The sequence below is a fragment of the Mesoplodon densirostris genome, chromosome 11 (genome assembly GCF_025265405.1).
Source record: "Mesoplodon densirostris isolate mMesDen1 chromosome 11, mMesDen1 primary haplotype, whole genome shotgun sequence".
Taxonomy (NCBI): domain Eukaryota; kingdom Metazoa; phylum Chordata; class Mammalia; order Artiodactyla; family Ziphiidae; genus Mesoplodon; species Mesoplodon densirostris.
Window position 1 is genome coordinate 37,053,953 of NC_082671.1, and position 16,094 is coordinate 37,070,046.

General features: G+C 41.1%; 1 protein-coding gene across 3 annotated transcripts in view; it reads right to left on the reverse strand.

Moving 5' to 3' along the window:
- Window positions 1-16,094, reverse strand: part of HMGA2 (high mobility group AT-hook 2) — a 140,069-nt gene that overhangs the window by 40,078 nt on the left and 83,897 nt on the right. The window contains exon 4 of one of the 3 annotated variants that reach the window (XM_060112434.1): window positions 8,629-8,704. The exons of 1 other annotated variant lie outside the window; for it this stretch is intronic. In XM_060112434.1, the coding sequence (XP_059968417.1) occupies window positions 8,657-8,704 (48 nt within the window). In that variant the 3' untranslated portion in view covers window positions 8,629-8,656. Of the gene's footprint in view, window positions 1-8,628; window positions 8,705-10,268; window positions 10,351-16,094 lie in introns of those variants that run through there. One more of the 3 variants, XM_060112432.1, reaches the window with a different exon arrangement.

The following is a 16,094-nucleotide window of genomic DNA, read 5'->3' on the forward strand; positions in this document are numbered from 1 at the left end:
AGTCTGCTTCTTTTTTGTTTTATTCACTAGTTTGTTGTATTTTTTAGATTCCACATGTAAGTGATATCATACAGTATTTGTCTTTCTCTGTCTGACTTATTTCACTTAGCATAATACCCTCCATTATCCATCTATGTTGCTGCAAATGACAAAATTCCACTCTTTTTTATGGCTGAATAGTATTCCATTGTATATATATACCACATCTTCTTTATCCATTCATCTGTTGATGGACACTTGGGTTGCTTCCGTATTTTGGCAATTGTAAATGATGCTGCTATGATTGTTGAGGTGCATGTATCTTTTCATATCAGTGTTTTTGTTTCTTTCAGGTATACACCCAGGAGTGGGACTGCTGGGTCATATGGTAGTTCTACATTTTTTTTACATCTAGAGGCACTTTGTTATGGTTGACCCACTGGTATCTCTTGCTCTGCAATATCACAGACATCACCCCTAAAAACAGGAATGACTGCCAGGAAATGGATGCCAGCAACCTTTATAGATTTAATAAAACAAGTAACATTGCTGCCTTTTCAACAGTCTATTCATTGCCCTTCTAGGAACACTGGTGGTAGAACATACTAAGGGTACATACAGATGCCATTCCTAAGACTATTTCCCGAGTCTCCAGCCTCTGGATATTTGTCAACACTTCCATCTTGATCTCTACCTACAGGTGAATTTTACTTCTTTTCTTAAAAGTTTGAGAAAAATGTGTGCAGACATTTTCAAATGATAAGAAAATTACAGTTTGATGCTTTCAGAACCATTTTCTTATTCAGATCATTGCTGCACATAAATTGGTAGAAAATAAAAACGTTGATTTTTCCAGGTGTCTGGGATTCTTTAAAGGAGATCTTGTAGACTAACTATAGAGGCATTTCCCAGGTTCAAAATTAATTAACCACCTCCACCAAATTTTCTCACCAGCCTTGCTTTTGTTTCCCATGTGTACACTCAACATCAACAAGCCTGAGCTCTCTTTTTAAGTCCTCCTATTGCAAAATTACATGGACATCAGATTTCCCTCTAGAACAATGCTGTCTTTAATTCATCTGCAAATACTTACAGGTATTCTTATGAAAATGGAACAAAAATCAGAGTGAGGGAAGTGAGAGAAGCATATTTCAAATCCTTGAAATATAAATATGCCGTGTGTCTGCATTTTGCTAAGATTAGGAAGGATGTTTGTATAGCTGGCTCTGAAGGACATGTCACAAGCAATGCATCTAGACATTCTTTTAGAGGAAGAGGTTGGGGTAAATGATTTAGAAAATCCAAGTTAAAAGTCTCCTCTGAGTGTAGAAGGGATGATTAGGGATGTTTTAGTTTGATTTATCAAAACTGGAGGTTTCATATATAAAATAGATAACCAACAACAATGTACTGTATAGCACTGCATAGTACTACATAGTACTGTATACGCAATATTTTGTAATAACTGTAATGGAAAAGAATCTGCAAAAGAATATATATATACACACACACACATATATATATACAACTGAATCACTTTACAGTACACCTGAAACTAACACAACATTGTAAATCAACTATACTTCAATTAAAAAAAAAAAAGGAGGTTTCCCCCGACTAAATTTCTGGATAATTATACACTTGTAGAAATGACTGAAAACGTGCCTCTCTTTCTCTCAATCTGTCATTAAGTGTAGAATAAATGCTGTAGAACTGCATTAGGTACCAAAGAGATATACAAAAGAGTTTTTTTTTGGTCTCTGCTAAGAAGCTTAAAGTTCCATCCGAGGGAAAAGATGAATGTTCGGGAAACAGCTAGACAGTCAAACAAATTCAAGGCCAAACCCGAACACTGAGGTTGTTTATCTCTCCGACTTCACACTCCAGGAACAGGTCAGCTTTGCTCATGACCCCTGTCTTCTCCTCTCCTCCTCAGTGACGCTTCTCCTTTCTTTTCTCAACTCTTCTCCCTTCTGCCTGTCGTACGTGTTAGGCCTGTCAGCGACTTTATAGGCACAGTTGAGTACTATGCTATTATCCTCTTTTTTTATGGACAAAAACCCATGATCACCTATATCTGCTTATGTGACTGATTCATTCATTCATTCACTCACTCATTCATTCAAGATGATCAGACCCAGATTCTGCCCCGAGTGTGCCTCTGTCTCGAAGTCCTAGCTTTTGTTTGTCCCTTTTATGAGTCATCAAACACCACCAAGGCACTTTACTGAACTTCTTAGCAGCGTCCCAGTTCTAGGGATCCAGCTGCCTTCCACACCTCGATGGGCTTCCCAACCTCTTCATGGACTCAGCGGCGTGGGACTGAGGCCACAGACTCTCAAATACCTCCACTTACTTTTTCTTTCTTCTTCAACTCCCCCCTCCTCCCTCCACGCACCATCACTTAGCGCCCCAAGGGCTCAGCCCCAGGCTCCCTGCTGTTCTCCTCCTTCTCTGCTCACTCCCTTGAGGCACCCACGTGGCTTCAATCAGAACCTGTACTCAGAGGAGCCCCAGAGCCCCATCTTCAGCCCTGACCTTTCACTTTCTCTTCAGTCCCTTATTTCCCAATGTCTACGAACTACACAGATTAGATATTTCACTGCCATCTAAAACCAACATGTCAAAACCAGACTGTATCATCTCTCCACCCCCTCCCCAGGCCCGGCTGCTGGCTATCTCCCCATCAGCCACAGAGGCACTGGTGTCCTCAGTCCCTCAGATCTATCTTCCACCAGCCCCCTCTGCATTCATGGTCCCCTTTGCCCGGCACTCTTCCCTCAAGTCTTCTACTAAGCCCTATTAACTCTCTTTCTGCAGCATCTCCTCAGATCCAATCTTTCACCACCATTTTCCCTGTTGAAGAACTATTCCAGATATTAACTATCTCAAAGTAAAAATATCTACGTATTAACACACTCAGAGAAGTAATAAACAGGAAAACTTTCTTGGGATGCCCTGCACATCCTAAAATGGATCAGGAACGGTTCCCATCACATGTCTTCTGGTGATTTGTAGAGCATGAAAGAAATGCTTCAAGCTGAAGTTATACAAATACTTCTTAGGTTTTTCTATTTACTTCACTCAGTAGTTGTTTTATTATTATGTTCCCAGGGAGGCACTGGCCTAACGGGCACATTAGAAATAGATGAAGAGGGCTTCCCTGGTGGCGCAGTGGTTGAGAGTCCACCTGCCGATGCAGGGGACACGGGTTCGTGCCCCGATCCCGGAAGATCCCACATGCCGCGGAGCGGCTGGGCCCGCGAGCCATGGCCGCGGAGCCTGTGTGTCCGGAGCCTGTGCTCCGCAACGGGAGAGGCCACAGCAGTGAGAGGCCCGCGTACGGCAAAAAAAAAAAAAAAAAAAAAAGAAATAGATGAAGAAAAATAGAAGCAAGGTAAATTTAATAATGGCATTCCCAAGCATATCCACCACAAGACTTATCTTCAGTGCAGTACATCAAGCTGTCAGAAAAGTTTGTCTCTGGCTTCTCATTTCTTAATTTTGATCCCCTTTTTTGCATTAAAATTTTCTTCTACCTTCTTGAGATGAATTTCAGAAGAACCATCAGTTACTGGATATGAGAAGAAGCTGGCTGAGACTTATAAGTTCACTGATCGTCACAACTGGTTTGACTAAGCTTTGGACAACTTAATTGTTCAAAGCACCTCCTTATTGTTCTAGGTGGGACTTACACAAAGTTGTGAGCTTAGTGGAAAGGGATCTTCTTTCCTGCTAAGGAAGAGAGCAGAGAACTCCTCTCAGGACCACTGAGCTCCCACATCCTGGGAAGGTTTTCAGCGTGTGGATTATGGAATTCTCTTGGCAACCCCTCCCCATTGTCCTTCTATTACCTCAGTTTAAGCCATTTTAGATACTCATTAGAGTCACCTCCAGAGGAAGAGTGGAAAAGAGGCAGAAACAACCCTGAAAGGAACTAACTATGTCGAATTTGCCAATTTGCTTTGAAAAAGAATCTGTGAATAGAATGTTGGAAATTTCAGGAAAATCTATTTGGCTTAATCCCAAATTGCCTAGCATTTAAACACAGAGTAACTCTACACAAAATAAAAATCAAGGCAGGGGTTTCCCTGGTGGCACAGTGGTTGAGAGTCCGCCTGCCGATGCAGGGGACACGGGTTCGTGCCCCGGTCTGGGAAGATCCCACATGCCGCGGAGTGGCTGGGCCCGTGAGCCATGGCCGCTGAAGCTGTGCGTCCGGAGCCTGTGCTCTGCAAAGGGAGAGGCCACAACAGTGAGAGGCCCGCGTACCACCAAAAAAAAAAAAAAAAAAAAAAAAAAAATCAAGGCAGGTATTCAAAAGTGCATGTAAAGAAACAGCTAGAATCAGTAGAAGTAACTGCGGCAAACTGAAGCAGGGAAGGCAATGTTATTACACATTGTATTGGGAATAACAGATACAAGAAAAGGAGGAGGCCAACGGAATGAGAAAGGAAGGTTAACGTTGGATGACACCAAAGAGACAAAGATAGGGAGTACTTCTTCAGCATCTGTTTTCTGACGTTAAACCACATCAGAGCCAACACTCTGGTTTCTACAAAAAGGTTAAATCCGTACAAGGGTGCTGAAAGTTCAGTCCACCCTTTAACCCTCAGGCTATCCTCCCAGGCATGGTGGTGCACCTGCTGAGAATGGGTGCCTTTTATAATCTGCACAAGGGTGCCACACAGAGCAGCAGTGAAAATGCGTCCTGGGATTCATCTAGACCTCAGGTGGAAACCCAAGAATGAGTAACTCAGTTCTGAAAACGATATGAAGGACATCTGACAGGTCCTATGTAGGAGAGAGCCACCAAGAAGCCACACAGAGGTAACTTGGGTAACTCTTTGAGGTGAAAATGAGGTCAAAAGCTACATATGTATATGTATAACTGATTCACTTTGTTATAAAGCAGAAACTAACACACCATTGTAAAGCAATTATATTCCAATAAAGATGTTAAAAACAAAAAAAAAGGAAACCATGGCAAAAAAAAAAAAAAAAAAAAAAAGAGAGCTATCCTGGACTCCTCCAAAGCCAATTAAGTGACTTTTTTGCATATTGTTTCCTTGGGGTGTTCTCTTTTCAGAGCTGATTCTTGGGAGTAGCTTGTCTGTGTGGACATAGCATCAGAGGGCATATGGAAATGGCATGAATACCTCAGAGGAGATCTAGTGATGAAACAGCATAATGGAGGGGATAAAAAGAATGTCTTGGGAGGATGAGTAGGCAGAATTATTTCAAATTCCGATCAATCCTAGGCTCCAAACTAGTAGAAAATAGTGACCTGATGTAGAGGAGGGTCACAGGGAGAGGGAAGTAATATTTATCAGAGCATCGATTATACACTAGAAACATTACATCAATTCCGACAAGGACCATATGACATAGGTCCCATTAACCGCACCTGACAGCTGAGGAAACTGCAGTTCAGAGAAGTCAGGCACTCCGAGTCCCGTGGCGCATATTCAAACCCAGTTCTAACTGCAAAGACCATATTCTTTCAATCACATCATGCTGCTTATTAAAAGGCTGAACAATATATACCTGATGAGAAAAAGTTAAAGGAACTTCTAGAACTCATGCTTGACAAAATAGACTGAAAAGTGAGATGTTTGTGAAGTAATGTCTGGGAAGGGTAGACTTAAAGGACGGCAGCCAGCTGTTTTGAAACTTATTCTGAAGAAATAAGAATAGGAAATGGGCTTCAACTGCAACACGAAGGAAAGCTTCCTTCTCAGAATGTTACATGTGTTGGAATTAGTGGCTGAGGAACACTGTGGAATTTTCTTCCTGTGCAGAAGTCAAGACGTCTGACTCTGGGAGAAGACGATAAGTGGGGTTTGCTTAAAATGAAGGAAACCGCTGGAGGAATTCATCAGAGAGAAGGAAGAGAAGAACTGCCACAGAATGGCATGCTACAAAACAGCACAAAAGGGCTTCCCTGGTGGTGCACTGGTTAAGAATTTGCCTGCCAATGCAGGGGACACGGGTTCGAGCCCTGGTCCAGGAAGATTCCACATGCCGCAGAGCAGCTAAGCCCGTGCACCACAACTACTCTCTAGAGTTCGCGAGCCACAACTACTGAAGCCCACGTGCCTAGAGCCCATGCTCCGCAGCAAGAGAAGCCACCGCAATGAGAAGCCCGTGCACCGCAACGAAGAGTAGCCCCCACTTGCCGCAACTAGAGAAAGCCCGCGAGCAGCAACAAAGACCCAAGGCAGCCAAAAAAAAAAAAAAAAGGCAGAAGGAATGGGAGAAGGAAAGAAATGTTGGATGGGGAAATAAATAAAAAACAAGAGGATCATGATTACAAATATTGAAAACACTTTTGTTTCAATGTCTAGTGTAACCATTTCTGTGGAGCCAAGTTCTACAGCCTCACCTTCTCTGAAGGTATTTTCAAGCAATATATTTAGATTTTTATCTGAAAAGAAGAATTTAAGTGTGATCCTGCCTCAGAGCAGGAATACATAAGTGCTAAATGACCACTTTAGGGGCTTTGGTAATCCTCAGAGCAGTTTTTTTACCTTATATTTATATGGATTTAACAGTAATCTCATTTTAGAAAATTTAATGCCTCATTTAGTTTTCAAATTCCCCTATGTATTAGGCTTTATCATCCTATTGCAATTTGTATTTTTAGGGTTATGAAAGCTGTGGCCCAGAGAGTCTAAGGAACTTATCTAGTTCCTAACTGACAGAGCTAAGACTCGACACTAAGTCTCTGAATGAATCTCCGGTCCAGGATTCTTTCCAGAATCTTAACCTGCATTTTCAACCACATTCTCAGCATTGGCTGTCAACCATACCACCTCCGGTTGTTCCCTTAACTTTGATGTGAATCACCTGTAAACTCCAGAGATTGCTTGCAAGGGGGGCAGAAGAATTGCTAAAGAAAACTGATCATTCAGAGTAAGAGAACAATAAAAAGGACCAACGTGTCTAGGACACCCGTGTCCCTCTACAGACACGCTGATGAGACTGGCTTCCTCATGGTTCTAGAGAGTGGGAAGCAATGTCTAAAGGCTTTTGTTCTTCGTGTTGTTGAAGCCCACTATGAAGGCTGAACCCAGAGAATGCTCTTTCCTCCATTTGTTTATTCATTCATTTATCCACATTTGAAACAGAGGAGATCATAATTCTTTATCTCTTTTTTCACAGCACTGAAAAATCTTAAAGTAGTGTGTCCTCTGGAGAAGTAAATGACAAAATATAAAAAACATATCAAGTTCACTTTAACATTTAGAAAACTTTTCATTGTTTAGTTTTCCAAAATAATATGGAGAAATTTAAAGAGATTTAAAAACATTTATTATTTACCTTAAGAATCATTCTGGGAAATGTGCTAAGGATTGCAATTATTGGGTGTTTTGGGATTATAAAGAGACCATGCACAGAAAAACTAATGGGAAGAAAACATAGTTATAGATAATAAAATTGAAGAGAGCTACGGTGTCTAAGTCAGGAATCACAGTCTGAAGCCCTGATTTACACTAGAAACTCTATATAATATAGCATCTGTAACTGTAAATATACCCAGATCCACAGAGAGCAGAATTTAGCATAGAGATGCCACCATAAGAGCCTCATTCCTATTGGGCCATGCTTATAAAACAATTTCAAGCATGAAATCATTGATCAACATAGAGCTCAATGTGATGAATTCCACATCTTGGATATTCAACAAGATGGAGCCTTCACCATGTATGGTATTATTTCTACACAGATACTCTAGTCTTTAAGGGAGGCAAGGAAGCTACAGTGTAAGGGATCCCATCATTACAAGTATGACAGAGATGGAAAAGGGTCTCAAATGAAATTGTTTGATATGATGGGAATTCAAATGCCCAAGTGCTCATTAGCAGGCTTGGCTTTAGGGATAAGCTGCATTAGTGGAATTGACCATACTAAGGGACTAGGAGAAATAGGCAACTTAGAGCCTCTGACCCAGCCCTGCTTCCTGCATCCTAATCCCGCTGTCATCACACAGCTCTCCTTGGAGCTCTGCCAAGCAATGTGCCAACAGAGAAGCTGCTCTGTTGAGAAGAGGATGTGGATGGTAACTACCCTGTCACCTGCTTCCGGGGAAAGTTGAAAGCATATTAAGGTTTTTAGAAGCCTGATCCTCCCAACAACCAGCCCATTATTAAGTTATCCTTTTATCTAAAACTAACTTTAAAGTGAAGTGATAGAGATAGTGTTTCTGCTACCCCGACCTTTGAATATCTGTTTTTCTAACAACAAAACCCAGCTAGCTGTTTCCCAGACCCAACATTTGAGCACAGAGGCATCTTCTAAACTTGCTTGTGCCTAAGTTATCATAGTATTCCAAGTGATCTGGATATACAAAGTCTTGTGTTGAAATGAAGAGTGGAATTTCTATTAGATATACATCAGTTTTTAGGATGAGAAAATGTCTGTCATACTTCTGAAGCCTTCTTTCTTTTTTTTTTTTTTTGTGGTACGCGGGCCTCTCACTGTTGTGGCCTCTCCCGTTGTGGAGCACAGGCTCCGACGCGCAGGCTCAGCAGCCATGGCTCACGGGCCCAGCCACTCCGCGGCATGCGGGATCTTCCCGGACCGGGGCACGAACCTGCGTCCCCTGCATCGGCAGGCAGACTCCCAACCACTGCGCCACCAGGGAAGCCCAAACCTTATTTCTTGATGCTATTACTCATGAGGATCTTGACCATTGTTGCAGAGTCTGGTGGGGACTCCAATGCTGCAAGAAATAAACTTAAGTGGGGTTTGGGGGTCTATGAAAGGCTGAAAATCAAGTCTCTTAACCACTGACATTCAGTGACTAGTAATTGCTACTTCTTAGTCTATACAGTTCAAAAACTTAAGAGTTGGATTTGGGCCCTCTGAATTCAGTCAACCCAGGGAACAAAGGGTACTTAGTTGTTTTTTAAGGAAAGGGGACGCATGTAAGAAACCAAAAGAAATGGAGATGTGCATTTCAGTTTAAGTTGGAAAGTGCTCTGAGAACTCATAAGGAGCTATTGTAAAAAGGAAAAAAGGGAGGAAACCGTAAAAAGTGGCCCAGGATCCAGTACCCAAAGTTCCTACCTGAAGATATCCATGGAAAATCAGAGCCCACAGAAGCAGGACAGAGAGAGATGCAGACAGGAGCAAAGGGAAAACAGCAGGCTTTATGGAGAATTATCAACTATACGTGTTTATATTCGTGCCTAAAGCTATATCGTATCTTATTCAGTAATCAATAAAGTTGTGACAACAGTATCTATTTTACAGGAGTGAAGACTAAGATGTCAAGATTTTTAAGTAAGAGATAAAAGATTTAACACAGTACTTGAGTATGTGGTAACTATTGTTCAGAACTGTAATATCTGACTTCTAGAGAGGATACTTGGCTTATTGGAGAAAAAAAGAAAAAAGATTTGAAGAAAGTCTCTGTTCCTGGTGATGGAGACCTGTCTTATGAGAATGGTAAGACAATGACTGAATTAAAAGATTGAACAGAGCCCCTTCCTCCCACTGGTGGAAGGAAAGGAGAATTTTTTCAGCTATGGTGTCCCATGGATAAGTGCTCAAGGCCAGACTGTGAGCTGAGTGTGACGGAATGTAAGAACCATCTGGGGCACAAAGAGGGGGGGAGGATAGGAGCCTTGTACTTTTAGAGCTTTGCTCTTAGCTTCTCTAGTCTTCCCTCCCACCCTCCCTCCTTCTCTGTTTCTCTCTGTCTCTCTCTCCTTTCTGCCTCTCTACATCTTCTCAATATATTATCTTTTGTACCATTAATTTTTATCGATCTCTTTTTTTTTGTCCTAGTGAAAGTGTTTCTTCTACACATTCAACACCCAAGACAATATATATGCAGCAATCTCATATTCTAGGACCACATGGGCCCAAGGAGCTGACCACAGGGCACTAGGGAGGCCAGTCAGGGAGTCTCCGAAGAGGTGAATGCATTTGGAAGGCCAGAGCTCTCCATGTGCATATCTGGGCAGGCATGTGTTCCTGCCACATGGTGTGAGTCTAACATCTTGGTCCTGTAAGCAGGGTATAAAATTACGTGCAATGGATTTACGAATATGGGGTTTATGACTCCATAATTCCTGCCTACAGATGATCTACCCCTAAATTCATGTCTCTGTAGGCAAAACAGAGGCATGTCATCAGGCTTGAAGCATGATGATTTGGTTAAATTAGGTCTAAGGTCTATTTTCATTCTTTTTTTTTGGGGGGGTCTGTTTATTCAGATAATGGCATCTCTTCCCCATGTCACCAAGCCAGGTACAGCCTTAGTACCACTAGCTTTAGATTGTTTTCATTTTCATATTAACCTGAGAGAATAACAGGATTTTTGAACTTGTCTTCCACACGAATGCAAAATTCAAAATATGCCTGTAAAAAGATTAAACAGAAATTAGGGATGCTAAGTATCCCATATTACAGGAACAAACCAAAGTTTTCTAAAAAGGACAATCCATAGTTTAAATTTCCTGCCTTCAGGGCATGTTACACCTTACATCCTCTTAGATTCCACAGGTAATATAATTTATATTAAATGGGACAGGTCCCAGCAGAAATTTGTACAGGCACCAGGCAAAACAATTACTTTGATGTGCTCTTTTGAAAGTATTGCAGCACCTAGGTACAGGGTTTACATGCAAACAAATAGTAGAAGATTTAGAAGTACTCTCTGCTATTAAAATTATTAAATTGCTAACATGTAATTATTGAGTATAATATATAAACAAAACTAATCTATTTACTTGTTTTCTTAAAAAATTAATCAACAGTTAAAAGTAAGAAAAAGTCAGACAGTCTAAGAGTTTGCTAAGCTACAGTTTCCTAGAAAAGAAAGCAAAACAAATCCTCTGTCAGCGGATGTGTTCAGAACTAAACCTTTTTAAAATGATAGCAGGATTTGTATGGAAACACAAAAGACCCCAAATAGCCAAAGCAATCTTGAGAAAGAAAAAGAGAGCTGGAGGAACCAGGCTCCCTGACTTCAGACTATACTACAGAGCTACAGTAATCAAGACAGTATGGTATTGGCACAAAAATAGAAATATAGATCAATGGAACAGGATAGAAAGCCCAGAGATAAACCCATGCACATATGGTCACCTTATCTTTGATAAAGGAGACAAGAATATACAGTGGAGAAAAGGGCCTCTTCAATAAGTGGTGCTGGGAAAACTGGACAGCTACATGTAAAAGAATGAAATTAGAACACTCCCTAACACTGTATACAAAAATAAACTCAAAATGGATTAAAGAACCAAATATAAGGCCAGACACTATAAAACTCTTAGAGGAAAACATAGGCAGAACACTCTGTGACATAAATCACAGCAGGATTCTTTCTGACCCACCTCCTAGAGAAATGGAAATAAAAACAAAAACAAACAAATGGGACCCAATGAAACTTCAAAGCTTTTGCACAGCAAAGGAAACCATAAACAAGACGAAAAGACAACCCTCAGAATGGGAGAAAGTATTTGCAAATGAAGCAACTGACAAAGGATTAATCTCCAAAATATACAAGCAGCTCACTCAGATCAATATCAAAAAAACAAACAACCCAATCCAAAAATGGGCAGAAGACCTAAATAGACATTTATCCAAAGAAGATATACAGATTGCCAGCAAACACATGAAAGGATGCTCAACATCACTAATCATTGGAGAAATGCAAATCAAAACTACAATGAGATATCACCTCACACCGGTCAGAATGGCCATCATCAAAAAATCAACAAACAATAAATGCTAGAGAAGGTGTGGAGAAAAGGGGACCCTCTTGCATTGTTGGTGGGAATGTAAGTTGATACAGCCACTATGGAGAACAGTATGGAGGGTCCTTAAAAAACTAAAAATAGAACTACCAAATGACCCAGCAATCCCACTACTGGGCATATACCCAGAGAAAACCATAATTCAAAAAGAGTCATGAACCACAATGTTCATTGTAACACTATTTACAATAACCAGGACATGGAAACAACCTAAGTGTCCATCGACAGATGAATGGATAAAGAAGATGTGGCACATATATACAATGGAATATTACTCAGCCATAAAAAGAAACGAAATTGAGTTATTTGTAGTGAGGTGGATGGATCTAGAGTCTGTCATACAGAGTGAAGTAAGTCAGAAGAGAAAAACAAATACTGTATGCTAACACATATATATGGAATCTAAAAAAAAAAAGAAAATGGTTCTGAAGAACCTAAGGGCAGGACAGGAGTAAAGACACAGACATAGAGAATGGACTTGAGGACATGGGGAGGGGGAAGGGTAAGCTGGGACGAAGTGAGAGTGGCATGGACATATATACACTACCAAATGTAAAATAGATAGCTAGTGGGAAGCAGCTATATAGCACAGGGAGATCACCTCGGTGCTCTGTGACCACCTAGAGGGGTGGGATAGGGAGGGTGGGAGGGAGACGCAAGAGGGAGGGGATAGGGGGATATAAGTGTACGTATAGCTGATTCACTTTGTTATAAAGCAGAAACTGACCACCATTGTAAAGCAATTATACTCCAATAAAGGTGTTAGAAAAGTGATAGCAGGATATATGTTGTAAAGGCAATTACAGTGGAATTCAGGTGGGGCCAAAGTACATCAAGATTATAGTTCTGTAACAAAAAGCCTTTTGCTGTAGTTTGACTACATTGCAGGAAGTCCTCAACCTACACAGGAGTTGGGTTCCAAAAGTCTGTTCATAAACTGACTATCTGGAAAGCAGAATAAACTTTCTTACTGAAATTATGATGCTTAAAAACAGAAGCATTTATTAAGTTCCCATTAGATGCCAGGTAAGTTGCTAAAGTTGAAAGTCCCTTCAAGGCAGAGACGGGTGTATAAACAAATAGCTGCAATGCAGTGACCCTGACCTGTAGGAGGTGCTGTGGATGAGCCGAGAGAGGAACGTCTAACTCCGCTTCCCAGCAACAACGGGGATCAGTCACCTCACAGTGAGAATGCAAAGAGGGAAAGAATAAAGAGAAAGACAATGGACATAAAAGAAGAAGAGATGTGGAGAAAGGAAACATGGAGAAGCCAAGAGAACAAGACTTTAATGACATGAGGAAAAGTACAGGAATGTATGAGCAAGAGTTGCACAGAAGAGAACAAACAGACTTAAGAATAGAACTACAGTGGTGTGTGAGATAATCCAGGTTGGGGGGAACAGCTCACGGCTCAGGCCAACAGTTTCCTGGACCTGTTCTTGAGGGGGAAGAGGAAGTCCATGTCATATACAGGTTGCCATTTGTATGTAATGGCTGTTGCAAAGTCAGGCATGGGCAATCCAGAGTGCCCTTTATACTGTACCGTAACTCACCATTACAGTCAGGTAAGCTCCCACATATGTATTCACACCAAGTCTTAGGCAAATTCTTGGTCCACTTGATTGTCTAATGTGACCTTCTTCCTCCACAGGGATAGAATGCAGTTTCTTCTAAATGCTTAATTGGAAGACTCTATAGACATTGCTATGGTCTGAATGTGTCCCCCAACCCCAAATACATACATTGAAACCCTAACCCCCAGAGTAATGGTATTAGGACGGAGGCCTTTGTGAGGTGCCTAGGTCATGAGGCAGCGCCCTCATGAATGGGATTGGTGCTTTTCTGCAAGAGGCCCCAGAGTTGGCTTGCCGCTTCCACCATGTGAAGACACAGCAAGAAGTCTTCAGCCTGGAAGAGGGCCCTCACCTGACCATGCTGGCACCGTGATCTGAGACTTCCAACCTCCAGAACTGTGAAAAATAAATGTCTGATGTTTATAAGTGACCCAGCCTGTGGTACTGTGTTATATCAGCACAGATGGGTTTAAGACAGGTATGGTGTCAACCTCATTTAAAGGCGTAAAAATTGAGTAAGTTAGTATCAAGAGGCAGTCAAGCTACATTTGTGAAGACTGGGAAGCAGTGGTAGGAGCCGAAAGGGACTGCCAAAATGGAACTTTAGTCACAGTGGTAGTCGATACCACCCAGGGGCAGGAGGAGGACTCGAAATTATGTCGGAAACCCAATGACATCATGATTCTCCAGTGCAGCTGCCTAATCCCATGTCTACCACATCCCAGAACCACTCAGCCACAACAGGAATGTTACCTAGAAACATCCTTACTGGAAAAATTAAGCACTTGTCCAATAATTTCCTGTTAATGACCGATTTCCCTAAATGTTGGCTTGTGTGTCTCCTCAGGGGCCACTCTATCTTTCTGCTCCCTATTCCCAAACTGCTGTCATTAATGAACTCCCCAAAGAATAGGCCTTCCAGGTGCTTCCAAAGAGGAGCACAGACTCCTATTTGAATCTCTCCATCATTTTCCCTCATGCTCGTTAATCGTTGAGTGATCTAACTTCACACAAATGCTGGGAGGCCCAGAACACTCAGCACAAGACTCCAGCAGAGGACTGACCCCTTTTAATTGAAGTGCACAGTTCACATGCTTGATTTCCATCGTCTTAAGCCTCAAGGACTGCCCATTCACCACTGGAACAAGTTGCTAGCATGGGTGCGGCACGTTGTAGATGAGCAGCCATTGTGAGCGAAGCCTGATTTGAAAAGCTATCGATCTTTAATGTTTGTAGCAATTACAACACTATATTTAATGTTGAGCCTCTGGAATGACTATTAAGACTCTTAACAGTCAACTCCTAAGCATATGAAACCTTATAAACATGCTCTTTTGCCCTCAAAGAACTTACAATCTAAAAAAGAATAAGAAAAGAAAACTCAAAATCCTTTCCCCATAGGACTTAATGTTCAGCATCATTTATTCTTAAGCTCTTTCATTTTCATCCCCTTCTTTAATGCCCTTTTCTCCTCCACCTCTCTAATCAGTTCCACCAACTCTAGTCAGCACTCAAACAAAAATATCTCTCTAAACATTCTGTGACAATTTGAATTCTAAGTGTTGATGGTGGGGAAGACTCTAGGATTTTCTTCTCGCTCAAGTATGGGAAGCAAAAACCACACACCATTGAGACTTCTGCTTAGCTTTTCCCTTCTAAAGCCACGGAGCCCACAAATAAACCCAAAGATGTACATAAATACTTATTAAAGAATGTTGCTGGGCTACTGAGGACCCACTTCTGTAGGAATCACCCTTCAAGGGCTCACGTAAGATGGTAACAAATCTGTATGCCTATAAGATGCTCTCGCCAGAGGCACTGACCCCCCCTCCCCCGCCCAGAGTAATCCCTCCCAGTCTCCCTCACCTCTCTCACAAGACTTCCAGAGGAACTCCCCCTCCATCCATTGTTACATGTGACCTCATGGCAACTTCCCGACATGAGTTTAGCTGCAGGCTGATGTCTAAAAGTTCAGGCACTATAAAAACTGGTTTATTGGGTGCAAAAGAGAATTAGGACTTCAAAGACTCTTACTCTGTCAAATTAAATTAACATATGGAACAGCAACTAAGCTATGATTGGTATTCATAGCATCAGCTCTTTGGTAAGGCTCTGGCTGGTTTTTAATGCAGCTTGTTCACTGTTTTAAGTGAACTATTGCTGATCTACTCTGGTTACTCAGAAGAATATTTAACGATGTGGGGAATGCTCACAATATACTGTGAAGTGTAAAAAGCCAAATACAAATTATATGTAAAGTATAATCCAAATTTTCTAAGTAAGATAGGCTCCATATTATATTCAGTTAAAAAAAATTATTTCCTTCGTCTCTGAAAGAATTATACCAAAATATTAATGCTGACTCCCTCTGGATAGTAAGATTAAGGGAATAATTTTATTTGATTTCTTGTACTTTTATGAATTGTCTAAAATTTCTAAAGAAAATGTATTACTTTAATAATCAAAAAATGTGTTCAAAATACATTTTTAAAGAAAATTTTTCCTTATGTAAGAAGAAACATGCAAAAAATAGTGGGCATATACAGAGACAAGCCTTTACATTCATATTATTGGCTTTCTGTGGCTCTTCTCAGATCAAGTGCAGTCGAGGGCTTATTTATCTGCCCATGTGATAAAGGCGGTGCCCACGCACAGGACAGGTTTTGACATGAAGTATTTTATTTACCTTTTTGTTCGTTTTTCTTTCTATTCCCCAACCTAGAAGACAGTAATAATGAACAAGCAAAGTAATAGAATAATGGTAAATTTT